This window comes from Lutra lutra, chromosome 1 (genome assembly GCF_902655055.1).
Source record: "Lutra lutra chromosome 1, mLutLut1.2, whole genome shotgun sequence".
Lineage (NCBI taxonomy): Eukaryota > Metazoa > Chordata > Mammalia > Carnivora > Mustelidae > Lutra > Lutra lutra.
This window is the reverse complement of record NC_062278.1, coordinates 67,618,389-67,633,042: the sequence shown is the minus strand read 5'-3', so window position 1 is coordinate 67,633,042 and position 14,654 is coordinate 67,618,389. Positions and strand designations below refer to the sequence as shown.

The following is a 14,654-nucleotide window of genomic DNA, read 5'->3' as shown; positions in this document are numbered from 1 at the left end:
ATCTCTCAAATTCTCCCCTTGTAGTCCAATAGTTATTTGTCTCTCTTTTGTTCAGCTTCTTTGTTCCCCATCATTTGGTCATCTATATCACTAATTCTCTCTTCTGCCTCATTTATCCTAACAGTAAGAGACTCCATCCTTGACTGCACCTCATTAATACCTTTTTTTATTTCAATTTGGTTAGATTTTAGTTCTTTTCTTTCTCCAGAAAGGGATTTTTATTTCTCCAGACAGGGTTTCTGTAATATCCTCCATGCCTTTTTCAAGCCCAGCTAGCACCTCGAGGATCATCATTCTGAACTCTAAATCTGACATCTTACCCATGTCTGTATTGACTAGGTCCCTAGCCATTGGTACTGCCTCTTGCTTTTTGTTTTTTGTTTTTTGTTTGTTATTGTTGTTGTGGTGGTGGTGGTGGTGGTGGTGAGTTTTTCTGCCTTATCATTTTTATCCAGATAAGAATATATGAATGTGGGCACCTGAATAGCTCAGTTGGTTGAGCTACTGCTTTGGCTCAGGTTATGATCCTGGAGTACCATCGGGCTCCCAGCTCCACGGGGAGTCTGCTTCTCCCTCTGATCTTTTCCTCTCTCATACTCTCTCTCACTGTCTCTCAAATAAATAAATAAAATCTTAAAAAAAAAAAGAATATATGAGTGAGAGCATTAAATACTAAAAGGGTGGTAACAACCCCAGAAAAATGTACACTAACCAAATCAGAAGAGACCCCAAACCAGGGGGAGAAGGATGGGGATAAAAAGAAATACACACACACACACACACACACACACACATGTATATACATATGCTGTATATGTATATTAGACTGGTGCCTAGAACAGGACCACCCACTTGATTTTGGGTGTATTTTGGTCTCTTAGAAGAAACTACCTTATTTTAAATTTTAAAGAAAGAAAAACTTATATACATATAAAAATAAGGGTAAACACAATGAAGGGATGGAATATGACTGTAAAGATGAAAATTTTTTAAAAGTTCTAATAAAAGGAATTGATAAGTTGGTTGGAAAAAGAAAGAAGAAAGAAAAAAAAAAAGATTGGGGAGAGAATGAGCTTAGGATGGAGACTAGACCAAAGCCCTGTCCTAGCTTTAGGGTATATTTTGATCTATTAGAAGAAATTGTATCCCAAAATATTTTAGGGAAAAAAAACCCTATATGTGTACAAAAAATAAAGTTAAATACAATGAAGGGTAAAATATGACTATAATAATGAAGGTTTAAAAAGATTTTTTTAAGAAAGGTATTGTTAAGATAAACTAGTTAAAAAACGTTAAAAGAGAAAAGAGAAAAAGTTAAAAAGTTAGAATACAAAAAAAGAAAATAAAAAAAAATTAATTTAACTTTGCAAGACTAAAGGATCATTGGGAGAAAGCCATGAATTCCATGCATTGCTTTCCCCTAGCTCTGGAGTTCCGCTGTTCTCCTTGATCAGTGAGCTTGGCCTTGGATGTGAGCTTGGATATTCTTGCTGATTTTCTGGGGGAAGAGTCTGTTGTTGTGATTCTCAAATGTCTTTGCCCAAGGCGGAATTGCACCGCCCTTGCAAGGGGCCAGGCTAAGAAATCTGATCGAGTTCACTCTTGGGAGTTTCTGTTCCCTGAACGCTTTCCGTAGAGGTCTGGAGGATGGGAATGAAAATGGTGGCCTCCCAATCTCCAGCCCAGAGGAACTGAGTGCTCAGGGCCCTGCTCCTCAGTGCACTTTCAGAGAAAAGCGGTCAATCACTCCCATCTCCCTGGTCTCCAGCCACACTCTGGGCTAACCCGGCCTGTGACGAAGTGTTTCTGTCTCTGGCACACAGTCCCATTTGGAATCTCCAAACCCAGCAGATTCCTGCCTCCAGAGGAGGAAGGTGAGACTCCCTGGATCTGCCACTTGTGGGGTCCCTGCTCAAAGAGCAGTGGCCTGAGTGTGCCACAGATCACAATTTAAGGTAACCCCAAGCTGAGAGCTCACTCCTCAGCTCTGTCTCTGTAGTCAGCCTCCCTGCTCTGATACCTGGAAGATCTGTCACACTCAGACACTCCTGATCTTTCAGTGACCCTGCAGGACCTAAGACCACACTGTCCGTGTGAGGGCTCCACCCCTGCTTAGCTTCTGGAGCAATATCCCTCAGTGGAGCAGACTTCTAAAAATTCGCATTTTGTGCTCCACTGCTCCACGGCTTGCTGGGAGCCAGCCCCACCCTCCCCCCCCACCCCGGTCTATCCTCCCATCGCCTAAGATTCACTTGTCCACACATCTTACCTTTCAGAAAGTGGTCGATTTTCTGTTCCTAGAATTGCTGCTCTTCTTCTCTTCAATCTCCTGTTGAGTTTGTAGGTGTTTGGAGTGGTTTGATAACTATCTAGCTGAACTCCTGCAACCTGATGTCATTTCAGTCCACTATTCCTCTGCCATCGTGCCTCTCCTCTCCACCTGGCATGTTTTGCTGCATCATTCACAACTGAGCTACTACAAGCAAGGACACCTGGGCCAGAGCTGCAGAGCATCCTACAGGAAGACACTGGTGTGGTTAATTTTATAAATTCACATATAGCGAATATTTTTATACTTAAAGATCATATGGGAAGTGAGGAGCACCTGGGTGGCTCAGTGGGTTAAGCGTCTGAGTCTTTATTGTGGCTCAAGTTCATGATCTCAAGGTAATGATCTCTGGGTTCTGGGGTCAAGCCCCATGTAGGCTCTGTGTTCAGCTGGAAGTCTGCTTGAGGTTCTCTCCCTCTATCCCTCCCCCCAACTGCATGCATGCTCTCCCCCCCAAATAAATAAATACATCTTTTAAAAATTACATATGGAAAAAATGATATGGGAAGTGAAATGCTATGGGATATGAAAATATTTTTTACCACACTGAGGCTCACAGATTATCTTGGGGCAGAGGCCGTAAATGTTATTGAAGTTGAAGACAAATCTTTCACATAAAACAGTGCTTCCAAATTTGTTGTCTATTTGTGTGACAAGTAGAATGCTACCTATCAAATTTTTTTTTTACCTATCAGATTTTTTTTTAACAATCTACACACAATCTACCACTTAAAGGAAAACTTGTTATGCTAATGATGAGTGACAAGGTAATTGCTTTTTAAAATAAACTTGTGCTGTGGAGAAAACATTCTCAAATTGCATATTTGGAAATATTTCATCAGGTGATTTTGTTGTCTAAAACAATAAAGACGTGGAATCCATAAAAACTCTCATATATGCACATATTTAAAACTTCAACAAAAATTTTTAGTCTGTTCAAAAATCTTCCAACAAAGAGTTCCAGTGGTTTATTTACTTATTTGTGAAAAATTGAGAGAAAGTTTTTAAAGAATTTAGCTGTGTGTTGCATATCTTCAGACATCACCAAGAAAAAAAAAGTAGCTATTTGTTTTTATATTCTGGATAGTTTCTAAAGTTCTTGTCAGTCCTAAGTATTTTTAACTGATATCTCAAAGCATACTTAGGGTGAAGTTATTACTAGTAACAGTGAATGTGAACCAATATTTCAAATAGTCTTATTGTTACTTCTGAGGTTTTTGACTGACTTACTCTCAGATATGGTCAAGTTATTACTTTTACCTTGTTTATGTGAAAGACAGCTCTTCCCAGAAGTAGTACACATGTCAGTTCTGCCCTTTTCTTATTAATAGGAAAAAGCTTTAGCCTCAATTTATGGTTTCAAAGCTGAAATGTTTTTAATCTAATCTAATTAAAACTAAATAGTATAATATGTAAAACCATTTAAGTGGGCATACTGCAGTATATTACAATATGTTAAAAGGAGCTAACTGCTGTCAGTCCCTTTGTGTGGGAGAACGCCCACTCTCCTCATGGTACTTGGCAATGGAGTATAACTCATGACTGTCTGACATATGGATTAAATATGAGCGCTGGAATCTATCTACTTATTTGCAAAGTCAAATCTATTTGACTATAGAATAGAAACTCTAGTTTCTATTTTTGGACCGGAAATAAGTAAAAATAGAAGTTCTAATATTCTTTTCTCATGCCCTCTGGGGAACCTACACCCCATTTAGGAGCCTACTGGTTTCATAGTGTAGGTTGGTGGTTTGTTGCTGCAGTAGACATTGTTTGGCTAGTCCTAGCATTCAGTTCCTTCTTTTCCTGACATAAGACTGATTTTCTTTTGCGTCATCCTTATTGGCTTAAGCCTATCAAGCCCAGCCCAGCCCCCCAGTCACAGTCATCAGCGTGAGGATGTCAAGAAACTGGATTTAGGCTTTAAAGAACACAAATCCTAAGACTTTTGTAGTAGCTCCCAGAAGAGGCTCTCTCCTTCACCCAGATGGTGTGGTCCAAGGGCATGAGGAGGCCAGGACTACACCAGTTTTCCACTCTCAGAGAATAGACTGGAACTCCCAGGAGCCACTGTGTGAAACCCAGGGATGAAATAAGATTGCTTAAGGTAAAGGTGAGAGGTGGCAAGAAACTGGATCCTTAGCGACCTTATTTGAGCTCCTGGATAAAGTCTTTCCTGAAGGGAAAACTACCCCCTGGAATTTTTAGCTATATGGCTAATAAATTCCATTTATTTAAGTCAGCTTCTCTATTACCTGTAACCAAAAAAATTCCTCAGTTGTAACTGTCAACTCCTTCATAAAGTTTGTTTTGTTGTTATTGTTTGTTCTGCTCTTTGTTTGTTGTAGAGAGTTACACTAACCATTCTGTAGCACAGAATTATCAGTACCTGCAAGGACCTTCTATTGAATCGTTCCCTTAGTAGCGCACAATGATTATGTATGAGACACTATTAAAGTAACATATATTTACACATTTAATCTGTACAATAACCCTACTTTATGGAATCAGTACTATTGTTATCCCCACTTCACAAGTGAAAAAACGGAGATGCAGAGAGGGTACATAGCTTGCCCAAGGTTACATAGTAAGTAGGTAAGCCAAGATTTACTACCAAGGCAATCTGGCTTCTAAATCCGTGCTCTTAATCAACAATACACCAGAAAGACTGTACTACTCACACACTAACATTTAGCATTGTCCAACTGTCTAATTTTTGCCTCTGTGATGATTATAAAATAATACTTACCACTTAATATATAACCTTGGACAAATTACATTAAACCTCTGTGTCTCGATTTCCTTACCTATAAAATGGAGGTAGTAAAATAATATTGATTTCATAGGATCATTGGCAGTTTAAATAATACCAGTGATTTTTTGCATCTTTTCTCTACTTGCTGATCATTTGGGATTCCTTTTCTTGGGAACTGCCTATTCATACCCTCTGTCCATTTTTCTCTTGGGGTTCCAGTCTTTTTCTTACTGATTTGCAGGAGTTACATTGGTACTTAGGAGTTCCATATCAGTTTTAGATATTGAGTAACTCCTTCTAATTTATCATTTTTTATGGTTCCCTTGATTAAACAGGAATCTGTAACTTTGATAAAATCAGATCCATTATTTGTGCCTCAAGTGTAGAGAGAATAAAGATAAAACAAACAAACAAAAAACTTGTTTATGCCCTAAGCATCTTAAAATCTAGCTGGAGAATCAAGAACAACAATTATGTGAACAAGTGTTAAACATTGCATAACAGTATATTATAAAATGCCAAGTTGTAAGGCTTTATAACCAACTGTTAACCTTGGAAAAGTATACAAGTTTTTCTGAGTTTTGGTTTCCTTATTTGGGAAATGGAAGCAATGAAAAAAATGCTTTTCTGTTTGTTGTGATGATTAAATAAAATAAGATGTGTTGAATGACTCTGTAGTACCTAGTACACAGTCCCAGCTGCAACTCAGATGCAAACAGGGTCAATGAAATAATGGCTACCATTTATAGAGGTCTACAACTTGCCAGACACTTTCTAGAACCTACCACATTTACATTTCACAATCCTCTGCAAGACATTATCATTGCTATCTGTCAGATGCAGGAACCTAGGTTCAGAGAGTTTAAGTAATTTGATGAAGGTCACACAGCTAGTAAGTGGTAGTGACCACATTGAAAGCCAGGTTTGTTAGACTTTAAACCTCATGTCCACTATGGCCAAGTTATTGTCAGAAATGGTGCTAGAGAAGCAAAGAAACTTCACTTGGGTCCTGGGGAGAGAAAGACAGACTTTGACTTTGAATAGAGACAAGGAGAGAGAGGAAAGGAGATCATGCCAGATTCCGAGGGGGTGCAGTTGATGTGTGAGGGATAAAAAGTATTTTGAGTTATTAGAGGGCAGGAGCAAAACCTTACACATCACATTTGCCTTCAATCCTAGCACAGAGACTGGAGCAGAGGTCTGGGAGGACATCTATTCCCTACCTCTCTTTTTTCCATATCAAGGGAGCAGAATGAGTTGTCTGACTGGTGAGCTTGAAAGAGGAACTAAATATGTGTCGCTCTGACCCCTCAAGTTTGGGGAGCTCGCCTGCCCTAGAAATCATGTGTTTTCTGCTTTTCCAAAAACTGCAAAACTGCAGTCAATTTTATAAGAGCAGATTTTCACAAAAGGGGTCCCTCTGCATCTCCAGGCTTCTATCAGTCATGAGGGAGTTGGGGGGCAGTTCTAGCTTCCCAATGTTACACAGCAAATTGTCCAAACCCTCTTGGGACTGCCAGGTACTATGAGATCCATTTAACATGTCTTATTGTATTTAATTCTGGGGCAAAGTACATGCAGATCCATTGTCCTCCCCGATCCAAGCCATGGCCACCCTTCCAGTGCCTGCCCCCAGGACAAACCTGAGATTTTTCCTGTGATGAGTCTGACTCTAATGGCTATCTCAAGGAATTGCAAACCCTCATGGGGAACATGGGTGCTATCTGAAACCCCCTAGAATCACAACAGTAAGCAATCAAGAAACCGATTCTTATGAAAAGTTCAGAGGTCAGTGACAATATTGGCCTGATTTGAGCAAAAGGACTGTATTAAATAGGTGAAGTACAGTAACATAAATAGGTTGGCCCCAGTGATGGGAGCCTTTCAGGAAAGGGGGAGAGTGAATGCGATGTGGAAGAAGAGTGCTAAACGTTTCTGAGGAGAGGAAGAGCCTGAGGAGGACAGTTGAAATCAGGTGGTGAAAACACTGCAACGGGTTGCAGTGGAGACTAGGGGAGGAGAGTCTGGAGCCAGAAAGCAACCAGAGGTGGTTTCCAGAATTCCCGAACGAGGGAGGATGAAGGTCTGGCCCAGGGAAGTGGAAATGTGAATGGCAGTGAAGAGATGCATGTGAGGGCAAACTGCCAGCACACGTTGAAACCAGGGTCTAGGGAGTGGGGAAACGTTTTGATGGCACTCCACTCCTCTGAAAGAAGTAGGTGAGCAGGCCCTGGAGCTGATGAGAAGGGGGGCTCAGCCTCGGGCTTGATAAATCTGTCAGGTGTCAAGGGGATTTGTTTCGGTACCAGGGACACCAGGCACAAGGTAGGAAAGACGCCACAGCCAGGAGTTTGGGGAGTTAACACCTTCAAAGAGGTAGCATACGTTTGAAGGATCTTGGGAAGAAGTTGGTGGAGATGGGAAGCAAGAATAGGGAGGGGCCCTGGGATGATGGGGGTGGGAGTAAGGGCACAGGTAATGGGGGGTAAACTGAAGAAAGAAGGGGAACACCACTCTTGAACCAGAGGAAAGGACGGGATGAGGTTGCTGGCAAACGCTGGAGTCATTATCTTCTTAGCAGAGGGGGCCGGCTCCCAGCTCTCCCCCAAGGAAATTGACGGTTGAACCCAAAGCAGTCTTCCCCTGGCTGGCTGGTCTCCCGGCCTCTGCACCCACTTCCTCACACTCTGTCTGCCGTGACGCCCTGGTCCCTGGGCCGTGAGGGGGTCCCTCTGTGCCTCCAGCCCTCTTTCCATCAGTCGTGGGGGGCGGCTCCGGCTCCCCAGGCCGCAGGGAGCCCTTCCCTGCACACTGCCGCCCCAGACCCGGCCGGGAGCCCCCTGCAGCACCGCCCACCTGGCCATCGCCGCAGCCCGCGCCCACTGCCCGCCAGAGCTGCAGCTAGCCAGAGGGCCCTCCCGGGGGTGGGGTTTCGGCCCCCCATCCCTCTCCGCCTTTGTTGCAGCGCCCCCCGGACACCCCCTCTCTGCCTCTGCCTCCAGGTCCTGGCGGCCTGAGGAGAGAGGGGTTTGTTCGGGCGGTACCAGGACGCACGCGGGCTCCCCAGAGCGAGGGGCGGGGAGGACCGAGCGGAGCGGCGAGCCGCGGGGGCCGCTGCTGCAGAAGGGGAGGAGAATGGGGAGGAGCTGGGGGCCAGGCAGTCGGGGAAGGAGGGGTCTTAAGGGGCGGTGAGCGCAGGTCGGATTTCCTCGGAGGCTGCCGAGCGGCGGAGCTCCCACCTTCCCTCAGAGCTCGTTGCGGCCGCCCTGCCCCGCGCCCTCAGGAGACCGGGACCGGACCATGGTGAGAGCTGGACGCGCGGCGCGGGGCGCGGTGGTCCAACCCCTTCGGGCGGACGAGGGTGAGCGGGCGGAGGGGGCGAGTCCACGGGACCCCGCGAAGTTTCGCGGGTGGGCGCGGGGCCCGGCGCCTTCAGTCTCGTTCTTCCCTCTTCCGCAGATGTGGACACGCTGGCTCGCGCTCGCGCTGGTGGCGGTCGCCTGGGTCCACGCCGAGGTAGGTGAGCGGCCGAGGAGGTCCGAACTCGGGCTCCGGGGCCACTTGGGTGTGCGCGCGGGCCGGGCGAGGAGTGCGTCCTGGGGATGTTCTCCCGGGGTGGGACTGGGAGTTTCCATGCGTGGGGCGAGGGGGCGCTCCGAGCAGAAATGCTACTTGCGAAACTTAAACCTCCAAATCAGGAAAAGTAGTTTGGGCCATAAGCGGGAGCCCCACCACGATAATATGGAGGGAGAGTGAGGAGGGGGAAAGAGGACGAGCTGGGCGGATTGGGACGGAGGGTGCGACGAGGGAAGCCCCTGAGTTCAAAAAGGCGACTTTGAGTTCTTTCCTTTACTTAAGAGGAAATTAAGAATAGTTGGGGGCTTTTTCCTTCCAAGGCTAACTCCTCGGGGAAAGGGGAGGGAGAGATTCTCCTTTAGGGCGGAATGCTTTTTTCTTTTTTTATAAAGTAAGATTGTGATTCCCAGCCGTTTTTTTTTTTTTTCTTTCTTTCTTTGTAAAGTGCCCTCGGATTTTGTGTTAATATCAGGGCCATAACAGTCTTTTAAAAGCTCAATTTCCCCTTAATCCAGCGCTGCGCAAGTGTAAGAGATCCGTTGCTCTGCTCTTTGGGGGCTCCACGTTTCCAGTCAAACTATTTCAGCGCTTTTTTGGTAATGTTTTCCTTTCAACTCCAGTGACCTTCCTGAGACACTACAAACAAACCAACAAACCCTTCACTCACAAGCCCCTCCATTAACTCAAAGGTTTATGGACAGAAAATAAACAATTCCAAATTCCCTGGGCTCTAGTCTCCAGAAGAGTGAGGTCAGAAACCAAACATTTGATAATTATGGCAGGAAATGTGGAAGGAATTAAAAAGCATGAGGGAGAAGAAATGGAATGTACATTACAAAAGAAGTAGCTCCCTGGTGGGTGGTTATTCCCCCTCTTTGAATTTTTTCTTCCAGTTACAGTTTAGCCCCACCCTTTGCATCACAGTTTGACTCTGCCCAGCAAAAAAATCATAAAAGCATACAAGGTCTTCATGAGTTAAAAAAAAAAAAATACACATATATTACTCTCACTTAATTCATATATAAACTCTCACTTAATTCATTATTGTGTTATTGGTTGCACTGGAAACACAAGCTCACAATGAAATTTAAAAACTAGCTAATATTTACTGGATATCTACTTTGTGTCATAATGAAACCCCATTTTAATGATGGGGAAACTGAGTCAGAGGTTATGTATTTTATCCAGTGCCCTAAGCTGTTACATGGTAGGGATAGGGATCTGAACCCAAACAGTCTGGCATCATACCCCCGGTTCTTAACCACTACCCCACAGAAGGAGTTCACATTTGGGGCATTTCTTACATAGCAGACATTGGACTGCATGTGTCATTTCTTTTAAATCTTCACCAACCTTATGAGGTCAGTTTTTTTAATCCCCATTTTACAGAAGAGGAAACACATTTAGGAGATTAGATAACATGCCCAGGGTCACACAGCTAATCAGTTCTGAAGAAGGATCTGAATCCAGCTCCCTCAGTGTTTGGGGCCCATCTTGAACTCCAGATCTGCTTCTTATGCATTTTGTTTTCCAGGGTTTGAATTTGAGGGAGGATCGCTCTTTACTGGCTAATTTAGCCCTGGCTGGGGAACACCCTTCCATTCCTGCTGTGGCCCTCAAAAGGCAGCTGCAGTCCAATGATGGATGAGGTGAATCCCTGGTTGGTTTTACCGCAGGCTTAGGAATTGCCAGCTAGTGTGTGAAATCACTCAGTGAACTGGAATGCAGATGTGAGGTATGAGGAAGCTGTTGGTTCCCGCACCAGGAGACTGAAGGCTGGAGGCCCTGTGACCCAAGGTCCAGGATCTATTCTAGGCAGCCTGCACTATACCCCCCTCCCCCGCTGACTAGCATTGACTAGCATTGCAGGGAAAAGTTTTGTTCTTATAGGAAACTCCCCCAGCAGCAATTTCCTGCTTTGGGTAGAAGACCAGAGAGTTCTCCCAATCAAGGTGCCAAGGCATGAAAACTGAGAGAGTTGGTGCAGAAAGTAGACACGAACTCAGAGTACCTGAGGAGTAAGGAGGAGTAGGTATGATCCTGGTTACATTTCATGCCTCCAGATTATTAAGGATCATCCTTTTTTTTTTTTTTTTTAAGATTTTATGTATTTATTTGAGAGGGCAGGGAGAATAAGCAGAAGGGAGAGAGAGGGAGAGAGAATCTGAAGCAGACCCCATGCCGAGTACAGAGCCTGACGTGGGGCTCGATCCCACTATCACGGTATCATGACCTGAACTGAAACCAAGAGTTGGAGACTTAACTGACTGAGTCACCCAGGTGCCCCAAGTGATCTTTTAATCAATCCAGTCTCTTGATGTCTGGCCTGAGTAACATGTGGCAAGTTTTTAATCCATGTTAGCAATTTGTATATTATTTTAAGTCTTTTATAATTGTGCTTGGGATAGAACTTTTTTCCTTACCAGCTATAAGAACGTACAGCAAACAAAGCCAAATAATGATATTTACAGCCTTTATTGACATGAATCCCTGTTAGTAGACCTTAGGGCTAAAGGTGTACAAATACTGTTGAATTTTTTCAAAAAACGAAATTTAAAAAATCAACTTAGTTTTCTTGGTGCTTTTTGGTTTAATACAAGTGCAAGTACTTAACTCAACATATGTGATTCCTTGACAAATCATGTTGCTATTGGAAGGAGCCAAGACTTCAGAATCAGAGGTGTCCCAGGCTTGGGAAAAGGTGGTTGTCATTATTAATGCCAGTCTGTAAATCCTGTTTGGTTAGATTCGGGAAACTATTAACAAATCTCATTAAGGGAAGTGTTCTATTTCACATGTTTTCTATGGTCTCTTACTCACTTGGTACTACTTGCTTTTTTGATTGCTTCCTCTCTTTTACTCTCTCTTTTCTTAATATTCTTATCACCAATGTATGCCTTCTGGCAGCCTCCCCCACATTCTGCTCCCTCCACCTGAGCTCACTCTTTGCAGTCTATGCTTGAGAGGGGATATTGGCAAGGGTGGCACAGGTCTGCTGAAGAGCATATGTTAGCATCTATATGGGTGAGGAATGGGGGGGTGGTTGGCAGCAGCTTGAGGGAATGCTTCAACTAACAGTGACAAGGCTACCCCTTTTCTAGATTCTGTTGGTGGGGGGTGCTGTGCGGGCTTGCTCATTCTCCTTCACCCTTTCCCCTCCTACAGAGAATTACTGCAGTTAAGTGAGAGGTGTGGACAGAGGCTAGGAAAGTTGGACAGTCCATGTGCCCTTGGGTCTCAGTGGGTGGATCCAAGTCCACTCTAACATGGCAGGCTGGAAGGGACCCTGTGGCCCAGCTGCCTGCTTCTGAAAGAAAGCCTTGGCGAGCACCCAAGCACACTTCCGCTCTCCCTCAGCGGCTGTGTCTGCTAGTGCTCTGATTGCCAGCATCCCAGGTCTATAAAATCACCATGATAAGTCACATGTGCAAGGGAGTGATGCACCAATCAGAACACTCACTCCATTAAGGCATAACTTGACCCATGAACTGTGAGTGCATCACTTCAGATAATAGTAACAATAATAATTACCCAGAGAAATGAGGCGATTATTAGGTCCTTGTCCTGTTGAAGCCAGGTTTCTCATTTATAGCCCATTATCAATGTACAAGTTAATCAACCACTAATGGGGTTTTATTGGCTGATGTGGGATCTTCTCTATATCCTTCAGAATTATTCTAATGGTGGATTCATGGAGGGCCTGAGTCTGACCTACTTTCTCTGACTCCTCCTTAGAGCCGCAACAGAACTAGGAGTCTAATATTCATCTTGTACATTAACCTCTAAAATAATATATTGTTTATCCATTCACAAATAAACTACTTGCTGTGATTCTAAAGACCATTATTGGAAATCAGAATGTTAAACATAGTGGGGCCTCTGCTGAATAACCAGAACGGAAGGGCAAGCACCCTGCACACTGAGGCCTGGCCACTGAAGCTGTCTTTAGACAAAGGACATGTTACTGTTCCCACGCAAGCCTCCGGATTGAGTGATGGAAAGCAGGAGTCCGTTCCCAACCTCAAAGGAGCTAGCTGGGAAGGAGTGGTGAGGTGGCAATCAGTGGGCATGAGGCTGCGATGGATGTAATGTCCTGGAGAAGAAAATAAAGTCTTCAAAGTCAGTGGGTCAGAAAGATGTTTTTCTAGGAAAACAGAGAACATGATGAACTGTAAATACCAGTGGTCACACACCATGAATTGAAAATGTCAGTGTCATTTTCCTACTCCTCTTCAAATAACTGGACATCAAGATAAAATTCCCAATAGCCATAAACAGAATGAATGTAATGACATCAGATATTATAGGATTGAAAAAACCTTATACTTAGATGGATTAATTTTGTAAGCCAGGTGGTTAATGTCATGCAAGTCACTGCATAATTTTCTCTAAGTTTGCTGTCTTCTGGTGCCTGTGACTTGGGCATGGGGTGCTTTCTGTGGGAGAGAGTCATTACCAGCCCAGGCCTTCTCTTCACAGAGCCCATCAGGCAGTACTCCTGCCACAGGCTGAGCACGCCCTGCGCACAGGGCAGAGTCATGCCTGAAGTGCAGACATGGTCTCTGCCTTCAGGTTGCTTTCAGTCTAAAGATGGGCCAGGTGCTTTAAACTGTGGCAGCTATAATATTGTTATACCTACAAGATGAACAAGTGTCTTTATAATTGTAATTATTGCTCTTTTGTTTTACATTAATGTAGGGCTTCCCTGGTTTTTAAAGTTTTGTGGTTTTTTTGTTTGTTTGTTTAACGTTAGTATAACGCACAAATCCTTAAGGTACAGCTTGATGGATTTTACAGATAGATACATCCAAGTAGCCACCACCCAATCAAGAGTGAGGGAATAGGGGCGCCTGGGTGGCTCATTGGGTTAAGCCGCTGCCTTCGGCTCAGGTCATGATCTCGGAGTCCTGGGATCAAGCCCCGCATCGGGCTCTCTGCTCTCTCGGGGAGCCTGCTTCCTCCTCTCTCTCTGCCTGCCTCTCTGCCTGCTTGTGATCTCTCTGTCAAATAAAAAAAAAAAAAACAAAAAAAAACAAACAAACAAAAAAAAAAAGAGTGAGGGAATAGATGCAGAAAGCAGGCTGTGAACTCAAGGTATGTGGAAACAGTTACGATGAAAAGAGTGAGGGGTTGATATGATCAGTTACATTTTATCATTCATCATTTAATTAGTCCAGGCTCTTCATGCTTGGCCCTAGTAATATTTGGCAAGCTTTTAATTCATGTTTTAACAGTAGACCTTTAATAATTATGAAAAGGTAAATTGACCCTCTCCATATGATAATTGCAATTTGGATATTATTGTAAGCATTTTAGCTTGTAGTTAACAGTGTTTATACTAGGAAATTGTTTTTCTTGTTAACTACACAGGTGTAGAGCAAACACAGTTAAATACCGTCTTTATTGACATAAATCCATTTTAGCAGACTTTGGATCAGCTTTGGGGGAGCTGACTTGGCTATTTTGCAGCTGGGTATTCCGAGGCTCAATATAATCTACACTGAGAAATTAAATCAAGGAAGGTAACTAAAATAATTCTTTTGACCATTTTGCCCTGGCCATTATTACTTTCAGAGGGACTGCATAAGATGTCCATTACATTATTTATGATGGCAAAAAAAACTTAAAATCTACTGCATATCCAACAATAGGAGAAGAGTTAAGGGTTAACAACAATACGTGCCACTAAAAGTTATGTTTACAAAAATTTATAAGGCTCTGGCAAATGATTAGAATTTAATTTAAAAAGCAGAACACTTGCCACTCTGCATTATCCTCACAACTGCATACAGAATTATAGAGAAGTATAACAAAGTGCTTTAAAATTCATCTTGAGTATTCTTGTGACCCCTCTTTTTCAGGAGGAATTTACCCTCCTAATATATGCTATTCTATTTAAATAAAAAAAATGAGCTATTTTCTGATAAAATATGAAAATGTAATATGCTCCTGAAAAGCTTAGAGAATATAGAAAAGACTAGAAGAAAGAATGAA

At 43.5% G+C, this 14,654-nt stretch overlaps 1 protein-coding gene across 1 annotated transcript in view; it reads left to right on the top strand.

Moving 5' to 3' along the window:
• Positions 1 to 8,233: 8,233 nt before the first annotated feature.
• The window catches only part of FSTL1 (follistatin like 1), a 51,931-nt gene continuing 45,510 nt past the window's right edge, over positions 8,234 to 14,654 (top strand). Inside the window, exons 1-2 of the mRNA XM_047726073.1 lie at positions 8,234 to 8,387; positions 8,544 to 8,600. Coding sequence (XP_047582029.1) covers positions 8,385 to 8,387; positions 8,544 to 8,600 — 60 coding nt within the window. The 5' untranslated portion in view covers positions 8,234 to 8,384. The remainder of the gene's footprint in view (positions 8,388 to 8,543; positions 8,601 to 14,654) is intronic.